Source organism: Vombatus ursinus, unplaced genomic scaffold, assembly GCF_900497805.2.
Source record: "Vombatus ursinus unplaced genomic scaffold, bare-nosed wombat genome assembly UNPS02014830.1, whole genome shotgun sequence".
In the NCBI taxonomy this organism is placed as follows: Eukaryota; Metazoa; Chordata; class Mammalia; order Diprotodontia; family Vombatidae; genus Vombatus; species Vombatus ursinus.
In genome coordinates this window covers 8343935-8363536 of record NW_020954608.1, presented here as the reverse complement: position 1 = coordinate 8363536, position 19602 = coordinate 8343935, and the positions used below count along the sequence as shown (strand labels likewise).

The following is a 19602-nucleotide window of genomic DNA, read 5'->3' as shown; positions in this document are numbered from 1 at the left end:
TTTCTAAGCTTCCCTATATATTTTAAGGTAATGATTTGCTCCTACCATCTTTCATTCATATAGCTTTCAGAAGCAGATATCCAAACCCTATGATTACTTTGAAGATAAATCTTTAAATAAATTTAGTTCTTTAAGATAGAACTATTTAAAACACCAAAGAGATATTTTCTCAAGAACCTGTTCCCCCACCAATTTGTATGGATTACAAATTATCAATCAGTGCAAAGTATTGACATGTCTAGCCACTTATTTCCTCCATTCTCTGGGCATGGCATGAAAGTGATGTTATGAATCTTAAAGATTATGACATCAGAAACCAAGCTCTAAGCTTCAAGGCTCCTGCTCTAGGTAGCCCAGTCAAGCTGGAAGGGCTTAATGACAGAACTTTTGAAAGGTTCTCTGGACTAATATTTCTTTTCTTCTTCTAAAACTGTGACAGTGCTAGACTCTGCATCTTGAATAAGGTTTTTGGAGGCATGTGTTCAGAACATCCTAGGCATCCAGGTGGAAATGTCCTATAGGTAGCTATAAATGTGGGGCTCATGGGAAAGGTCAGGGCTGGAGATATTGATTTGGAAGTCATACGCATAGAAAAAATAATTGAAGACAAGCACATGATCGTGATTTCCAAGGGAGAGAACATAGGGAGAGAAGGGAAGACCAATAATAGAGCTGAGGCTTCACACTTGCTTTGTCAGCTGGAGGATGAAGATGGATTAGTAAGGAACACTGAGATGACATGATCAACAGAGAGGAGGATAACCAGTAAATTGGAGTGTCGTGGAAACCAAGGTAGAAGACAGTAGGTTAACATTGTCAAACGCTGCAGAGGCCGAGGACTGAGAGAAGATAATTAGATTTGACAATTTCTCAGTTGTTGGTGACTTTGGAAGGTGCAGTTTTACTGAAGAAGTCAGGATAAAAGCCAGATTTCAGGGGACTGAGGGTGATGAGAAAGTAGAGACAGTTAATAGAATTAAATTAGCATATGCCTTTTAGATGTTTAGTAAGGAATAGGAGAGAAATATGATCACTTGAGATAGAAAGGTTAAGGGAAGGTTTAAAAAATTTTTTAAGGGTAGAGAGAAGATAAGGAGAAAGATGCTGTGGCATAATGGATAAATGGCTGGCCTTAGAGCCAGGAAGACTTGGGTTCGATTTCCACTTCTGATACAGTCTATGTGACCCTGGGCAAGTCCCTTAATGTCTCAGTCTCCTAGGCAACCCTCTAATGCTACACGTTTCAGAGAAGGGATGAACTTGCAATGGCAGAGGGGAGTTTTCTCATCAGGGAGCTCCTTGTACGAATAAAATCATACATACACACACACACACATATTCCCCATTCCTACTCCTTTCCATATTATTATCCCTATCCTAGGGAAGACCTGAATATGTTTGTAGCTTGGTTAGAAGAAGTCAATTCAGTAAACGTTTATTAGGCACCTACTATGTGTCACGTACTGTGCTAGGCACTGGGGATACAAAAAGAGGCAAAAGACAGTCCCTGCCCTCATGGAGCTTACACTCTAATGGGGGGAGGAGGGGGGACACAACTTATACATATATAAAAGCAAACTATATACAGAATAAATAGGAAATAATTAACAGAGGGAAGACACTGGAATTAAGAAAGGGTTAGGAAAGGCTTCCTGTAGGAGGTGGGATTTTAACTGGGTCTTAAAGGAACCAAGGAAGTCAGGGGGTAAAGTGGAGGAGGGAGAGCATTCCAGGCACGGGGACAGCCAGAGAGAATGCCCAGAGCCAAGTGATGGGGAATGTTTTCTTTGTGGAAAAGCAAGTAGGCCAGTGTCACTGAATCGAAGAGTATGTGTTGGGGAGTAAAGTGTAAGAAAACTGGAAAGGTAGGAGCCAGGAGCCAGAGGAAGACACTGAAGATCCATGTGAGTAAGGAAATGACTGATGGAGCATGGTCACAGAAGAGATAGGAACGGATGGCATCAAGGGAATAAGTAGAATGCTTAACTGACTTCACAATCATCCAATCACACTGTGCGATCATAGGTTTACATCTACTAGGGCCCTTGGAGGCCACCTAATCCAATCTTCTTTTACAGATGAGGAAACAGAGGCAGGTAGGCTAAGTAACTTGCCTGATGGAACACAGATAACAAGTTGCAGGGATGAGATTTGAACTCTGTTTTTTTTTTTTAAATTCAAATCTAATGCTTTTTCAATGATACTATATAACAGCATTTTTAAAGTGAATTCATGTCAGGAATGAATCTTCTGGAGGCAGGGGATGAAGTGAAGGTGAAAACAAAAAACAAAAGAAATGACCACTCAAAATGCTCAGTAAAGAAAAGAGGATGGATGTAAATAGTTCAATCCCCAAACCACAACTCCATTGAGTCCATTCCTGGTCATTCTACCCACTCTTTTTACTGCTCGTAATGTTGTAGACCAATTTAATTTCTAATATTCTAAGATTCTCTAAGAATCTTCCCTGTGTTTCTTCAAACACTTCAGACCTTCTGCAAACAAAGAAACACCTAAGACCCTTGGAAATTAAAGAAGTTGATATTTCAGAGTGAGTTAAGCACGTGAAAGAGGAAATATTAACAACCTCCCATCAATACATATCACATCTATAGCACATAATCTGTATTATATATCATAATATGTCCTAAGTATTCAACAAAATTCATGTCATGATCGTACATGCATAACCTATATCAAATTGCTTACTGTCTTGGGGGAGGGATGGGAGGAAGGGAAAGAGGGAAAGAATTTGGAAATCAAAATTTTAAAAAACAAATATTAAAAATAGTTTTTGCATGCATTTGGGAAAAAATAAAATATTAATACAAAACAAAGTTTGTGTTGGGGAATTTTTTTAGTCTATTAAATTCTATGTCCTGCCTGAGCATCTAATGATGCTTAATTAGATCTGAGGTATTTCTATAGTCAGATATAAAACATAAGCAAAGTAACCAACAGAACTTACTTTCTATTGGAACACCATTTGTTAACCAGCTAATGCTGGGTTTGGGATTTCCACTAGCTCTGCAGATCAAAGTCCCATCTTCCCCAGGGGACAGCACAAGGTTTCTAGGAGCTGTGATCCAGTATGGGGCCGCTTTATTGAGGACAAAAATAAAGATCTGAATCAAACAAGCATTACAATACAGTGGTGAGAAAATGACTTAACCCTTTCTCTCAAAATTAATACTCTGCGCATGCATACTGAAACCCTCTACTAAAGTCCCACTCAGAAACCTCAGTTTACCATGGAGATGACATTGGGTCCTTCAAGGCTCTGCCAGTTGGATACAACCTCTGGCAGGTTTTATCACAAAAGAAATGCTTTGAGCATGGGTCCCATAAGGACCTGTAGTTCTGGTCTTTCATTCAAGGATCAACCAAGGAATCATAGAGAAGCTTATCACCATAATGTTGATCACCAAATGATTAACTGAATATTTTTGGTCACAATAACTCAAGAAAAAAATCTGCCCAGGAGGAGGCTGTTTGCAGCGTGTATGAATAGGAGGAATACCCATATTTCTAAAACAACTGAAATATTGATATAAATTATAAGAAATTTGTTTGATCAGGCTTCCATTTTCCACAAGCTAATCAATACTTGTACCCTACTTCAGATTAATACCATGGTGTTATGAAAGGATATCTAGAGAGTAATTCTAATAATTTTTTATTCTCAATATGATTCCCTTCATTTGACATTAACAGTAATTAAGAATTAAAAGCAGGACTGATTTGTCATGTGTCATAGGACAACCACGAGGTACATAAACGACTAAAAATAGAATGAATTTTGATCATTACTTCCTTTTTAAACTGAAGTAATTCATTGTTATTTTGATATAAGCTCCATTGCCAATGAGCCCTTTTAAGTGTTATACTGAATGTACCAAAAGTCTTAGTGCCATTTTAAAGCTTTACCACTATGAGCAAACACTAAGACTTTTGGGACACATTGTATACGCCCAAACTGTACAAAACCATTTGTTGCATCAAAGTTGATATTTAATTGATTGTACCTTCAATTTAACTAAGATGAATATATTTTAAACATTAGTATACCTTTGACTGTGACTGAAATAGTATGTTCAACAAAGCCTAAAGAATTTCTTGCTGTACACTTGTATTTCCCAGAGTCTGCCTCTGAAACATGAATGATATTCAGAGTTTTCCTAAAGTTTTTGTAAAACGTCCGGTTGACAGGTAGCTCTCCATCTACTTTTGTCCAATTGATCGAGGGAGTAGGCCTGATATGACAAAAAAAGATACTGATGTTGTAAAAACAGATGTGCCTTCATTTTATACAAGCATTTAAATCGTTTATCATGAGATAGATTTTATAAGCTCCTAATTCATTGTACAAGCGCTCAAATTTCACATTAGAATTTGTGGTGACCTCATACAACCAATATTTTGGTTACTTCTGTCAATATTCTGATTATTTACTTAAAAGAAATTACAAAACCATATTGCATAAGCTAGTTCCAGGATGATAGTTATCTTATGCAAATTGAGCTCTGATCAATGAAAAGGCCTTTGAAATTTCTGCAAGGTGTTATGTCAAAGCAATGGTCACAAAATGATCACAAAATGGTCACAAAAAAATGATACTCCATCAACTGGAGCCATCAATCTACAATGAACTAACTGACATAAACACCTCTTCTCATGAATCTCCACATATATTTCTATATTCAATTCAATTTGACAAATGCAAGTTGATAGAAATACAAAGACAAAAACAGAGTAGTTCTCTCAAACAGCTTACACTCTCCTGAGGAAACACAGTGCAAAATAAACATAGATAACATGAAAATATTAGGTATTTTATGACATCAAATGGAACCTTTCTCTTCTTACCAACCCTCATTGACTCTTTTGGCTTAATCTTGAAACATATATATGTATACATATATTATGTATATATATATATATATCTGTCTTTCTGCTCTATCTATCTATCTATCTATCTATCTATCTATCTATCTAATACTAGAGGTCTAGAATGGAAATGAGGGCTGGTTTTCTAGTTCCAGTATTTGTTCCTAATTTTATTTCTGGAACTCAGTAACACTAGTGGAAGAATTACTAGTATTACTTAATAATACTGGTGGGAAGTGCACACACATGTTATTTTAAACTCTTAGTACCTCCATTTTCTCATCTGCCCAAAGGGAGATAATATCTGCTTTCCTGACCTTATAGGGTTGTTGTGAACATTTTTTTAAAAAATTGTGTCTGCTTTTTTCATAAAATATTGGATTGAGTGACTATGGAAAAAATGTTTTCTCAAAGGAAAATAATAATAGCTAACATTTATATAGTACTTGATGTTTTACAACCATGCAAACATCTTTTATAATAAACCCAATCTGTGAAGATAACAAAGGAAAAAATTAAAGGCATCATATAAATGGAAGGCATTCATCAGCTTTCTATTATTTTACAACATAGACTTATAGACTAAACTGACTGAAGTGATCATAAAATCTCATAGGGAGAGTGGGAAGGATAAGCACATTTTATACATTACTAAATTTATTCTGACTCCTCTTTTAGCTGGAAGTTCTTGCAAATAAGGAATTTTTGGATGCTTTGTCCCTAGTGCCAGGCTTACTTGTAAAAGATCAGACCAGAGCTTTCCAAAAGTGGTTTTGCAATACATGCAGGGAGCCAGATCATCTGAAGGGATTAAATAAAATTTTAAAATCCTATTTTAATAAATCATAATTAAATAACTGCCAAATAGTATGGAGGGGGGAGAGCTGTAGTTATATTGTATAATAGGTTGATATATTAAGAGAGAGAAAGGAATCCAAAGATTATCTAGGCCAACATTTCTCTCTCCATTGTATAGATGTGCCCAGAGAAGTCAAGGTGACTAGCCCACGTTCATAGAGTTTCCAAATTAGTGTCCTTTCCACTATAAGAGTGGCATAACTCCAAAACGTCTGAGAATCATTGTATTGTACCCTATTCCTCCCTTAAAATCAAGCTAAAGTAGATCTGAAGGATGTCACAAAGAATACAAGAAAGCGGATATTAGGACTAGTTTGCTGGGTTCCTTCAGCAGTAGATGCCAGAGTGATTTCCCACACTGGCCAGGAGAGGCCTCCAAACACACCCTGGTAAAGGAAAAAGAATACCAGGAAGCCTATTCTAGGAAAGTCGGGGGCAGGATTAGAATGTGAGCCCAGTGGCTTCCCACACACAACTGCTGCGAGGTCAGGGAAAACACTGAGTGAATCATTTATGGCCAGCAGAGGCTCTTGTCTCTGAGATTTCAGTCGACATTGTTAATGGAAGAGCCAACAATAATATGTGCAACAAATTTCCCTTCTAGTGTCCTGAAACTTGTCTGCAGACTAGATGGCTCCTTAATGGTAAATATGCCCTGATGCTATGGAAGTTTTGTGGTATGCAGAAATGGGGGGTTCACATAGCTAATATTAACCAATTTCAGATCACTTATACTAGCTGTATGACCATAGGCAAATAATGTCACCCGTCTGAGCATCAGTTTTCTCATTTGTAAGATGGGGTGCCTGACTCACAGAATTGTGGTGAAGAAAGTTAGTACTGTTACTAATAACTACCTGTAAAACAGTAAGACATAGAGAACTAAGGAAAGAATAAAGGGAGTTTTGAGGATCATTTGGCACTTATGGTTTGAAGGTGACAACAATATTTTAAACATGGCAACTATATGAAATAGAAGAGACAACAGGATGTAGAAGGAATATTAGACTGGCAATCAGGAGACTTAGTCCCGAGTCTTGCTTTGTCAGTAATTAGCTGTGCACCAATGATTAAGTCCTTTAACTGCCAAATAGTATGGAGGGGGGAGAGCTGTAATTATATTGTATAATGGGTTTATATATTAAGAGAGAGAAAGGAATCTAAAGATTATCCTAAAACCTCAACTTTCCCACCTGTATAATGAGTGCCACGGATCATCTGATTTAGAAGACCCCCAGTTCCTAGGATCCTAAGACTCTTATGAAATCCTTAGGTAAGCAAATTTGATAGTGAGTTATAACCAATACAAACAATTAAGCCTTCTCCTAAGAAAAGAAATATAAGAAGCAACATATTGAAATGTTCAAGTATTACAAACAATGCAACATGCTATTTTTTTTTTAATATGAGGATGCTATTGACAGTGTGACTAGGGCTTACACTCTGTTTTGTTTTCCTAGTAGTGGTGATAGATTAAGGCTTATCTGGCTGTAGTCCCTTACTTCACTTACACGGGAAATGATGATAAAACACAGATATGGGGTCATTTCTCATCAAAATAAACATCTTTGTCTAGGTTTAACTTTTCCAAATTGTACCATATTAACTTAGAATGGAATCCCCTTTTGATGTCAGAATAGTCTTATGGCTTCCAAGTAGCTGAAGGATCTCAGAAAAATGAGTCAGCCAATCAGTCTTAACAGTCACAGAACAATAATAGTACCTATTCAATTGAGCTAAAAGCCAAAGGCTAAAATAAGTAAATATGAACTTATGCCAATCTTGTAAACTAAGCAGTTTAACAAATGTGTGATTCATCCTGCCTACTTTCAAAACACTTAGCAATGTTTCCTTGGCACATGCATAGCCTTTCATAGCCTATAATACAAAAACCTCTAAATAAGTATACTTTGATTTTTTTTTATTAGAAATATATGTTAGGACAAAAATCAACTCACAAGCCTTCTGCAATACACTCTAGGGAAAGAACATTTTCTCGTAACTCTTCTTTATGACTTGTGCGGCCTTCTGGAGTCAAAAGTTTTGGAGGCCTCTCGATATAGGACTTGGCTGCAGTGAAGAAAGTCAACAAATACAGAATCACATCTATAAGTAGCCACGGACACACGTTTCCAATTTCTTTCCCCTAAATATCCTAGCCTACATTCATACTCATTTCAGTTTGGAAGTCAAAAATTGGTGGCCACATACAGACTCATTGCCCTAACTTATTCGGCTAGACCTAGCAACGATTTATGTTGGTTGCATACTTGAGACGTTATTTTCACTACCCACCAATCTCCTAGAAACAGGAAGACTTTTAAAAACAATCTATAGGTTTACATATTCTTAAAATGTATTTACTAAGCTTTAGTATAAGTTATTATATTGAGTATATATACACATAGATAATATAGATAGATATATTTTATACATATATCAAATATATAGTCATATATGCCAAAGATAAATGTGTACATGTATGTGTTTACATACATATACACACATACCTATATCTGATCAAAAATGTGACTGAGCATTTTGAAGAGGGACTAGCTGATAACAGATGGTCATTCTGTGGCATTTGAGTTAACAAAGGGAATGAAGCTGCGCCTAGTGATACAGGCCTGTAATCCCAGCTACCAGGAGGCTGAGACTGATAGATCTTTTGATCTTGGGGTCAGGAGTTCAGCACTGCAGTAGACTAAACTGATCAGGTGTCCTCACTAAGTCTGACATCAGTAAGTCTGGTGGGGGGGGAGGGACTTGGCAGTAGGCTACCTAAGAAGGGGCAAACTCATATAGTTGAGTAGAGAGAAGGTCAAAGTTCCCATGATTAGTAGTCGGAAGGAACATAAGAGTAGCCCCAGCATTTCTTGCCTAGTGAGATAGGAAGACCCAATCTTACAAGGTCAGGGAGGAGGGGAGGAAAGGAATGATTTTACATTGTAAGAGAATAATCAGGACTTTGCTGAGGATTCAGAGATTGTGAGGAGGCTTACCCTATGTAAACCTAGCTCAAGTTATGGGAAATGGTTCTGTGGGGATGCAGATGAATCTGTTCTTTAATGGAGCATAAAGAGACAGCAATCAAATAAAAGTCGGGCCATTGTGCAGCAAACATATATTCCTTGTAACTGAATAGCATATGTTCAATTTGCCCCTTAATAGTTTTTAGTTCACCTTTAACTGTTAATTAACATGAATGTTGGACATTTTTTGTTGATAAAACTTGGATTTCAGGGGCCAATAATGTATATAAAATGTAAAACCAAACTCTTACCTGTTTTAAAAGTACAGTGTAAAGAAGGTAAATACTTTGGCATAATGATTATATTAATAGGGTATAATAGCTGGTTTTCCTTTCTACATTAGCTACATAATTTTTTTTACAGGTTCTAAGGTTTCATTGATTTAGGGCCCACCCAGTGAGAGAACTCTTTATCAATGCAGAACAGCACATATCTTCCAACTTACAGTTTCAGAAAATTACATGAGGATTAAGAGGTGAAGTGAACTGCCCAGGGTCCCATTTGTATGTGGCAGAGGAGGAACTTAACCCAGGTTTTTCTGATTTCAAGACTTTCTGCCTATCTACTTATATCACACTGCACTTAATATAAACATTCAGTAAGTACTTAAAATTTTATTGAATAAAAATAGATATTTATATTTATCCCTGAAAACTTTACAAAATCTTTTTATGTCTTGTTATAGGATTACTTGAACAAAAGGGATTGATTATAATAACTCATCTGTGTACATGTCAAGGAAAATAGTTTCATCTAAAAGATCCATAAGTGACTTAAAAGAAAAATGCTATTGCCATTTATATAAAATGAAAATAGATAAAATTAGGGAAATGCAATAATTTTTAAAAGCATCTACCAAGTTATTGGTTGCTGGGATTATTCACTAATAATGCCTCAAGATATTACTGTTACTTAACAAGTGGTTAGTCTGAGTGAACATTAATATGCCCTTCAACATTTCACTGAATGCACAGGAAAACGTGAAAAGAAAAAAAAAGAATAGAGAAGTTAAATTTAAAAATAATTTCTAGATCATGTGAAATGGTTCTCCAGGTAAACATACACAGCTAGAATGGAAGTTTTTACAATGTGAAAAATGTAAGTAATATTAAAAAATTTTTAGTAACACAATTTTAAAGGTTTCTATCCACAGGACTACATAAAATTTTAAAAAAGCAGTTATGGTTAAGTAGCTATGGAGGTGGAGTTAGTTTACTAATTTCTACAATGGAGACAAGAGCAGTTATGATCACCATAACTTACCACCGTAAAACTCAGAGTCACTCAAATTAGCAGTTATAGTGTCATTCAATTCATCCACTGAAATAAACAGAATATTATGAAAAATGCACCAAAAATAAGGGGGAAGGATTAAAAATATTGGGTGACAAAAGCAAACTGATAATGTCTAATGACAGTCTAATGACTGTCAGTTCTAGCAAATAAAAACTAGTTGTAGATATCACTGTCATGTGATCACTTTTGACCAATAAAATTGTGAACTTACAACTCAGACTTGAAGAAGATGATTAAAATTCAGGATGTGATAAGTCATACTTTATAAATAAGAACAGTACCAAAACTAAGCATTAGATAGCATGTTCCTTGATGAAACAATAGCAAAGACACACAATCATTGTTCATAGTGCAAATTTTAAAATATATAAGGTATCCGGGCATCTATTGACATTTATAATACTTATCACAATACTTTATTGGGATACATAGATAATTTCTTATTCAATAAACCTATTTAGTTCAATATAGGTGGTATATCATATATACATATGTGTCCGTATTTTGTATTAGTAAACCTGAATGAAATATAAATTTAGAAAATTTAATACGTACTTGAATGTACTTTCACAGAAATGGGTTGCTTCTGCTGGATGGTCTGAGTATGATTAAATCTTGCATAACAAATATAATCTTCACGAGTATCTTCTGGTAGCACATTAGAAAAATAAAGGTCTCCATTTAGACCTTGGGAAACTCTTTCACTTTGGGGAAGGCGTTGAAAAGCTGGGGAAAGGGAAGCAGGAAACTAAATATATACTCATACCATTTGAAAAATGCCACTTTCAACATTAGCAGAATAACTTTTTAGGCACTTTAAAATATACTTCATAAATATTGATTTTTCCATTCCCTCTCCCCACTTGAAAATTTCCTTTAAGTCCTTTTATATGTTCCTGTACAACTACTTAACAAGAGGGGATGACTATAAAAATTTATATGCGGAAATTCCAGCAATACAAAGATGTTAATAATTCATTGAGGGGAAAATGCAAAAAGAGAACAGTGAAGAAAAGTTCAGTATATAGGTCCTAAGGGTTTTATTATCAGTATATTTAATAGCTAATATATTACACACACACATACACAAACACTTCTGTTTACAACCTTACAACAATTCTTTGAGGTTGGCAATTGCAAGGATTATTTTACAGATAATGAAACTGAGGCTCAGAGGTTAAGTGACTAGGCCACATTCACATAGCTAGTGAGCATCATAGTGAGGATTTGAATAGAGATTTGCTGACTCCAAGGGCAGGTTTCTTTCACTGCATCCCACTGCCTCAATACAATTTGACAGATGATCTAAAGGCTTGTTACTCCTAATTGTATGGTAACTATTTGTGGAAGTTGTATTGATGAAATCTCTAAGGGTGACATGCTTAAACTGCATTCACATAGTTGTTGCAAATCATTTGCAAAATAGACAAAGGTTGGTGATAGTTTAAAAGTACCCCCATAATTCCATATGTGCTATATTTAAATAGAAATGGTAGCAACTCTGGTCTTGTTTCAGTGCTTTGTCACTTTACTTCCAACTTTGATCTAGATAGGGGTGTCAAGGCATGATCAAAATTTCAAGTGGAGGGAAAGGAAACAAACATTTAATAAGCACCTACCATGTGACCAGCATTGTTCTAAGCACTTTACAAATATTATCTCATTTGATCCTTACAACAACCCTGGTAGGTAGGTGCCATTCTATATTTGAGGAAACTGAGGCATACAGTGGTTAAACCACTTGTCCAGAATCACATAGCTAATAAGAGTCTGAGTCTTGATTTGAAATCAGGTCTTCCTGACTCCAGGCCCAGGCCTCTATCCATTGCATCACTGAATTTAAACATACTAACACCAGAGCCTAGAGGGAAATGACTAACTATTCATAAGTGAATCTATAAGTCAGTTTATTGTTCATGAATACCCAAATCAATCATGAAACCTAAGTTTCAATTCCGTATGGATCCCCCTTGAAAAATTATTTCACAGAGAATTTTGTCTTGAAAATTTATACGTATAACATATGTGTATATGTATTTATAATATATGTGTATATACACACACTTTTATATAAAGCATTTCAGTTGTCCAGGGCCCCAAGAATTGACACTTATGGGCTGTATGACTACAGGAAAATCCTTAAGCTTGTCAGAACCTTAGTTCAATTAGGTTCAATTCAAGTTGTATTTATTATGCATCTACTATGTGCAAGGCACTTAGATAGGCAGTAGGGATACAAAGAAAAGACACAAATACAGTCACTGTCCTAAAGGATCTTATATTCTATTAGGAGAGGGGGGAAGGGGGAGAAAGAGTGAGAGAGAGAGAGAGACAGAGACAGAAACAGAGAGAGATGGAGACGGAGATATACAGTGAGAAAGAAACAAAGAGAGATGGCGAGATAAAAATAGAGAGACAGAGAGGCAGAGACAGCAAGAGAGACCAAAACAGAGACAGAGGAGAAAGAGGGAGAGAGAGAAGGTAAGAAGAGAGGAGAAAGAGACAAAGAGACAGAGAGAAACTATTTCAAAGAGTTGTGAAGAAAACTCCTACCTTAAAACTTTAAGTCCACAACACGAAGGAGAGTTATTATTTTTACTACTGGGAAAGCCTTCATAGGTCCAATCAATTAGCTGTGTTACATAGACACAGTTTGCATAGACAATGGATAGAGTGTTGGGTTTGGAGTGAGGAAGATCAGAAATCTAATAGTGTCTCTGAAACTTATTAGTTCCCACGGGCAAGTCACTTAACCTCTTGGTGCACCAGACATTCACGAATACATAAACTGCGGAGAAAATGGTTACCTGTGTTGGCAGAGGGAATTTCATTATCTGGGTACCTACACCCATGAAACCATAAGTCTAAAACCAAAACCAAAACCATGTCTCACTGAGTTGTTGTGAGGCTCAAATGAGATAATGTGTGTAAAGAACTTTGGAAACTTCAAAGTGCTGAATCAATGTCATGTATTATTTCAATATCTAGTATGTATGTGTCCTTTCTTACCCTCATAGAATGTGAATGTTCCGACTAATGGTTAGGATCCTTCTTCTGTGGAAGGGAAAGACTAGTAAAGAGCTAGTGTCTGATAGAACTCAGAGTCATAAGATTACAGAATTGGAAGGAAACTCATATTATCAAGTCCAATTTCTAGCTGAAATGGAATTCCTCGTGTGAAATCCCTGAAAAATAATGATTTTTTCTAGACCTACAATGATAGAAAACTAGGTACTGATTCCTCTTCTGAACATCACTCAGTGTGAGGAAATCTTTCCTTACATTGAACTGAAAATAGCTTCCTTGCAACTTCCAACCACTGCTCCTAATTCTGCCTTCTGAAGTATAGCAAAATAAATCTAATCCTTCTTCCACCTGACAATCTTTCATATTTGAGAGGACAGCCATTATGTTCTTTCTAATTCTTTCCTTGTCCGCACTAAACATCTGTACTTCCTTCAATAATCCTCACGGGGTGGTAATGAAGCAAGCACTTTGTGAAATCTTAAACCATCCCTGTAGAGATGTGTTCTAACATAATTGTTATATTATTAATTAAACTAATAAGGGATAGCAAATTATTCTTGCAAATTTTGTCATGTATCAATACAAGCAAGAATTGAAGTTCTACTATTTTGTAAAACACAATAAACAGGAGTAAAAGTAGATTCCTTGGTGGCATATAAAAATAGAAAAAAGAGGGAGAAAGGGAGAGACAGAGACTAAGAGACAGAGAGGAAGGCAAAGAGAGATATATACACAAAGAGACAAAGAAATAGATAGAGACAGAGAGACAAATAAGGAGACACAGAAAGTTTGCTTTGTATTTTTTCTTTTGGGGTGTCTTCTCAGCATGTTTTCCCAAAGAACAAAATTTCAACACTGGAAATTAAAATTTGGGAGTCTTTTTCCCCCTTCAAAGACTAATGTTTTTGATTGCTATCTGAGGAAATTTTGTTTTCAGCATTCAATATGTATGACCTTGTGAGTTATCTTCTTAATTAATCTAATATGCAATGTAACTTAGATTACAGTATTTTTATAAGTATCAGTTTTCCTCTAGGAACTTAATTTTTTAAAAAAACTCACAAAAAGTAGTACCTCACATTAAAACAACAAAATGACATGCTTTAAATCTTCTTACAACTTACAATTGTCCATCCAAAATATGATAGGTGGTGGTAATCCAAGTGGGGGTCTGCAAGGAAGTATGAGAGACTGCCCTTTCAGAATTGTGATTTGTTCCAGTTTTTCTTTGGTCCACAAGGGAGATCCTATTAAATACAACATCAGCTCCTAAGTTAACCCTTCACTGGGAAATCTTTTAAAAAAGATACAGTTAAAGGAAAACGTCTCATAGTCTCACCCATTCCTCTCAATTCAATTTATAAATCTTAACCATTTATCCTTATGGAAAGAAGATGGGCTGAACTTCAAATTTGAAGTTAATTCTATGCAATTTATTAAAAATGTGAATAGTACTTATTAAATGCTCTATCAGAGAATCTCGGCCAAGATTTGACACTAACAAAAAAAATACCACACAAAACATCAAAGCTTGTTATCAGATGCTATTTTATGTAAAGTAAGGAATGAGGAAGCACATACTGTTTTGAAAAAAAAAAGTAACACCAAGGAAAAAATTCAAATAGATTTGATTTACATATCTCCAAATGCCTTATATATTGGATAAAATTCCTCTTGACCTCAGGAAACTTGTTTGTATAGAAGATAATTTAGGAACAGATAAATACGTTGGTTCTGAAAAATAATATTTTCTTTTCATAATGCCTTGTTACCATTTACTATGATTTTTTTCAAATACACATAAGACAAAAAAAATTATGTCGGAAAAAGGTTTAGATAATGAACTTGTTAGAGAAAACTGGAAAAGTGAGTGATTTTCTTGCAATTCAAAGGCAGAACATGAAAAGCTTTATTATTACAACATCTTCATTTTTGAAGGAGATTGTATTGATGATAAAAAAAACCCCCACAGTTTTACAAAAGCTGAGAATTACAAAAAGAGGAACACCCAAAAAGAGAAATAGCAGGTTTGATTTACAAGTTTTACTTACTGGATGGGCGAATGACAATATTATTAGAAATTGCTGCCCCACGTTCATTCCTTGCAGTACATTGATAGACTCCTTCATATGTCTCTGCCTTCCCTTCAATTGTAATGCTGATTACAAGGGTTCCTGAGTTGGGCAGCATTTTTACTAGGGGGTCTTTGTCTATGTCAAAATGAGTCCCATTGCGTGTCCAGGAGAAGCTACCATCAAATAAAAGACATGAGATCAGAATACGCTAAAGAGTTAGAAAAGTCATATCACTCTAAAAATTCCTTTTTAAATATATGTATATGTACAGTAGAATATTTAGATGTATATTACATACATATATACATACATCCTAATGGAATATTTAGATACATGCATTGTATAAATATATGTGTATATATATATATATGTGTATATATAATCCAAGGACTTGCATAGATTTTAATTGAGAACAAATTGTCCAATATAAAAGACCACAACTTTAGAAAATTATTCATGCATGAAGTGCTTGATTTCTGAATGATGACCTAGAAATAAAGTATTAGTTCTCCATTTTCAGGTCCATATCTTTTTTATAACTAACCACCAATAGGACTCAGCGGAGAAATCAAGCACGAAAATTGCCTGTCATTTTTCAAAAGAAAACATAGGAAGCTAGTCTGTCAGTCTTACTATTCCTAGAGCTTCATTAGCATTTTTATTATAGATGCCATTGTTCAGAGGGTTGGTAACCTGTCTGTAAAAATTTGCTCGGAGCTGAAATGTGACATTGAAAGCGTCAGCTGGAACTATGTCTTTTAATTGGTTAGGGCAGCTTTAAGTTATGGAAATGTAGCAAATTCCATATAGGGGTTGACTAATATTTCATTTCTTGCAAGTGAGAGCTGGGATTCTGCAAATATATTCTGCAAGTTGCTGGCTCCTGGCTAATTTAGTAAATTCCACAGGGAGCTATCCAAAAAGTCAAATGAGATTCTGATGATGTGTGCATACAGTGATTTATTTCATTAACAAATTCCTTGCCTTTGCATTCATAACGGTCATGTAATTCAGCACTTTATTTAGAAACATATTTACAGCATAGGCAATGACCGTGCTAACACAAGAGCACGTGTTTCCAAGTTGTACTTTTTTTTTTTAACTCTAGGCACTTTTTCCCTCTTTAATACAGGATTACAGATGGTATTAAAAATAAAGGTAACTATAAATCTAATCCACAAAAACAAGAGAAGAGGATTTTTAAAAAATAAAATTTCTGAAACAATAAAGCAAAACATATAAAATTGAAACAAACTACTGATTAAAAATTTGAACTGTTAAACCTCCTTTGGACTTTTTTTTGGCTTCATGGCTTCGGGCCAGGTGCCTCTGCCCCCTCCTTTTCAGTTTCCTTTTATGTGTTCTCTTCCCTTGTTAGATTTTAAGCTCCTTGAGGGCAGGGACTGAATTGTATTGGGAGCTTTTTGTATGTGTGTTTTCATTTTCATATTTGAATTCCTAGTGCTTAACAGTGCCTGTCACATAGTAGGTGCTTAATAAATATTTATTGATTGAATGACTGACCAGAAGATCAATGTTTTGACTTAGTTAATGGCTTTCTTTATTCAACATTTTCTACTTCTCTACACACTTAGTATGAACTCCAAATTTACATACTTTATTGTATGAAATCATACCATGTGCAAATCCCTCGATGCTTGCTTTAGATACTTTCTTACCTCTACCTCCTGAAATCTCTTGTTTCCTTTAAGACTCAGCCCCAGTACCTTTCCTGGTCTCTCCAGCTGCTACTGCCTTACAGGTCTGACTCCCAGATCACCCTATATTGGCTTTGTATGTGTTTTGAATATACCTATAAATGCACTTGTCTCCCCTATTAGAATGTAAGTTCTTTGACAGCAGGGACTGTTTTGCCATAGTCTTTGCATCCCTAGCACCTTTGTACCCCTAGCATGTAATATATCCTCCATAAATGCCTGTTGTTCGATTAATTCCCAATGTGGTGGTGATGCTGAAGGCTATGCCAGAAGAACACAGACTCTGGCAACTCTCACCATTTCTGAAGGCCTGGGTGACGGAATTCAAGTCTTTTATCCATGGGCCAAGTTTAAAGAGATTCCTCAGCAGATTAGCCATAAAGTGATGAACTTTTTTTTTTTTTTGCCAGAGAAACTCTCAAAGATCATCTACTACATTAAAGGGCATGGCTCTGTGGATTTCAATATCCTACATCATTGAAATTACAGACCTTTGTTGTATCTCCCACTATATTCTTCCATGAGTGCAGGGATCATGTACCCATCACCCAGAAGAGTGCTTAGAATGCAGGGGCCCTATATTGTAGGCTATGCTAAATAAATGTCTGATGAACTGAATGACTTCCAATTGCCTGTCTACTGTGATGGAAATAAGGTTAGTAATGGTGAACAAAGTCTAGGAAATATTTGGAGTGTCATTTGTTTCTCACTTAAAAATGCATATGTCGTAGAATCCGTAATTCTATGAGATTCTGTAAATCTCATAATTGGACCTAAGAAGTTATTTACCTCAATCCAAAAGTAAATAGCAATTCCTTCCTCTCTTCCATAATATCCAAAGATTTTCAATCCAGTCACCACATAAGAACCTCAAATAATGGAGAGACTACTAGCTGTGGAAGAAGCTAATTTTATTTGGGGGCAGCTTGGATTGTTGCAATTTTTTCTTTTCTTCTGGCTTGCATCAAGCCATAATCTAACATTATTATTCAAAATATTTTAAGTGATGTCTGTGTTATATTCTATATGTAGAAGCCTAACCATGGAATTCTGTATGAGTTTGGAGAACTATTTAGGACCATTTGAAACCAATTCAAGTGTTATCCACTTTGAAAGAACATAAATAATAGAAGAAACAAACAATGAGCCTAGAGAAAATTTCAGCATTTAGTATACTACCTTTGAAAGGCATAAAAAGCCAGAGAGACTAATACAATCTTAACCAAGGGCAGCTTGGACAGTCATATATAGAAACATCCAAATGGGAATAGCTTTTATTCCCAATTTGCTTTAATTTATATTTATTTTTAATATTTGTTCTTATGCTTGGAAATGTTCTTGTTTTCTCTTACAATTTGCAAAACATTTTTTAAAGCATACCAACCTGGGAGGAGGCTTTCCTTTTGCCTCACATTGGATTTCAATATTCTCTCGGGGGTCGATAATGTAATCTTTTGGAGATTGACGAATGATGGTTGGAGGTTGCACCACTTCATTGTTGAATAGAATAAACAGACGTAGAGCAATGAACAATTGTTTCAATATATTAATCAGTCATTTTCTCTAGAAAAACACTAAATTTCACAAAATTTATCCAAATATCCTTCGTATTTTTTATGAAGAGAATAGCTCTCAGTAGGCACTAAATCAAAAGTTACCTGGAACTATAAAGTTAATACATATCTCATTGTCAGATTCTTGACAGGCACATATTTATTTCCAAGCAAAATGCTTAGGAAAATAGTGATTAGTAAAAATTTTGTCAGTCACAAGACAAAGTCAGTTTATTTTCTGATGCAACAATGAAAAATTCCTCTGACTTAGGATCAAAATGTTTCAGTACAGTCAAGTTGAGGTAAGCTTTCACTATATCTTACTTATAGAAAAGATAAATTCACTAATGTATCTGGAGCCTAGATGGAAGGAAAATATACTTTAAAATATTGAAAATGAAATATGTGCATGGAGTTTACACAGTGACCTTTGAATTAGATGTAGAAGGCAGATGAATTATGAATAAAGACAATCAGATTCAGGATAAAAGGAATGCAGTTAGGGATGTTCTTAATGGGTGGTCCAGTGGATAGAATGGTGGGCCTGGAGTCATGAAGACTTGAGTTCAAATTTAGCCTCAGATACTTCCTAATTATGTGACCCTGGGCAAGTCACTTAACCTAGTTTGCTACAGTTTCCACATCTATAAAATGAGTTGGAGAAGGAAATGACAAACCAATGCAGTATCTTTGCCAAGAAAACCCCAAATGGCATCATGAAGAAACAACTGAAAAAACCCCCGAATCTTGCTTTTCAATATTTCCATTACAATATTCAAAGTGAGATGATAAACTGCTACCTAACCACATTGGTTTTTTTCTGTATGGCTAAGAGAGCAAAACTCTTCTTCATCATATGTCTCAGTTTGTGATGAAGAAAGCTTGTTTCTATATCCATTACTCTATTGAAACTGTTCACTCTAAGATAACAAATGCTTTCTGATTTGGAGAAACTACAGCTTTTGAGGCTAGAAAGAAGCACAAAGATCTAGTCTAAGCCTCCCCCTTCTATACATGATGAAACTAAGGTTCGGAGATCTTAAATGATTTGTTCAACCTAGAACCCTGATCTCCTCTTTCCCTGCCCACTACCTTTCCTATCACTCTTGTTGCTGTGGTTGTTCAGTCATCACTCCATGCGACTCCATGCACCTTT

The 19602-nt window shown here is 35.5% G+C and overlaps 1 protein-coding gene across 1 annotated transcript in view; it reads right to left on the bottom strand.

Annotated features, from left to right (window-relative positions):
* NRCAM (neuronal cell adhesion molecule) overlaps positions 1-19602 on the bottom strand; it is a 151603-nt gene that overhangs the window by 69199 nt on the left and 62802 nt on the right. Inside the window, exons 3-10 of the mRNA XM_027838633.1 lie at positions 18278-18383; positions 15152-15348; positions 14225-14347; positions 10629-10799; positions 10041-10097; positions 7704-7815; positions 4069-4253; positions 2969-3100 (exon numbers count right to left, since the gene is read on the bottom strand). Coding sequence (XP_027694434.1) covers positions 2969-3100; positions 4069-4253; positions 7704-7815; positions 10041-10097; positions 10629-10799; positions 14225-14347; positions 15152-15348; positions 18278-18383 — 1083 coding nt within the window. The remainder of the gene's footprint in view (positions 1-2968; positions 3101-4068; positions 4254-7703; positions 7816-10040; positions 10098-10628; positions 10800-14224; positions 14348-15151; positions 15349-18277; positions 18384-19602) is intronic.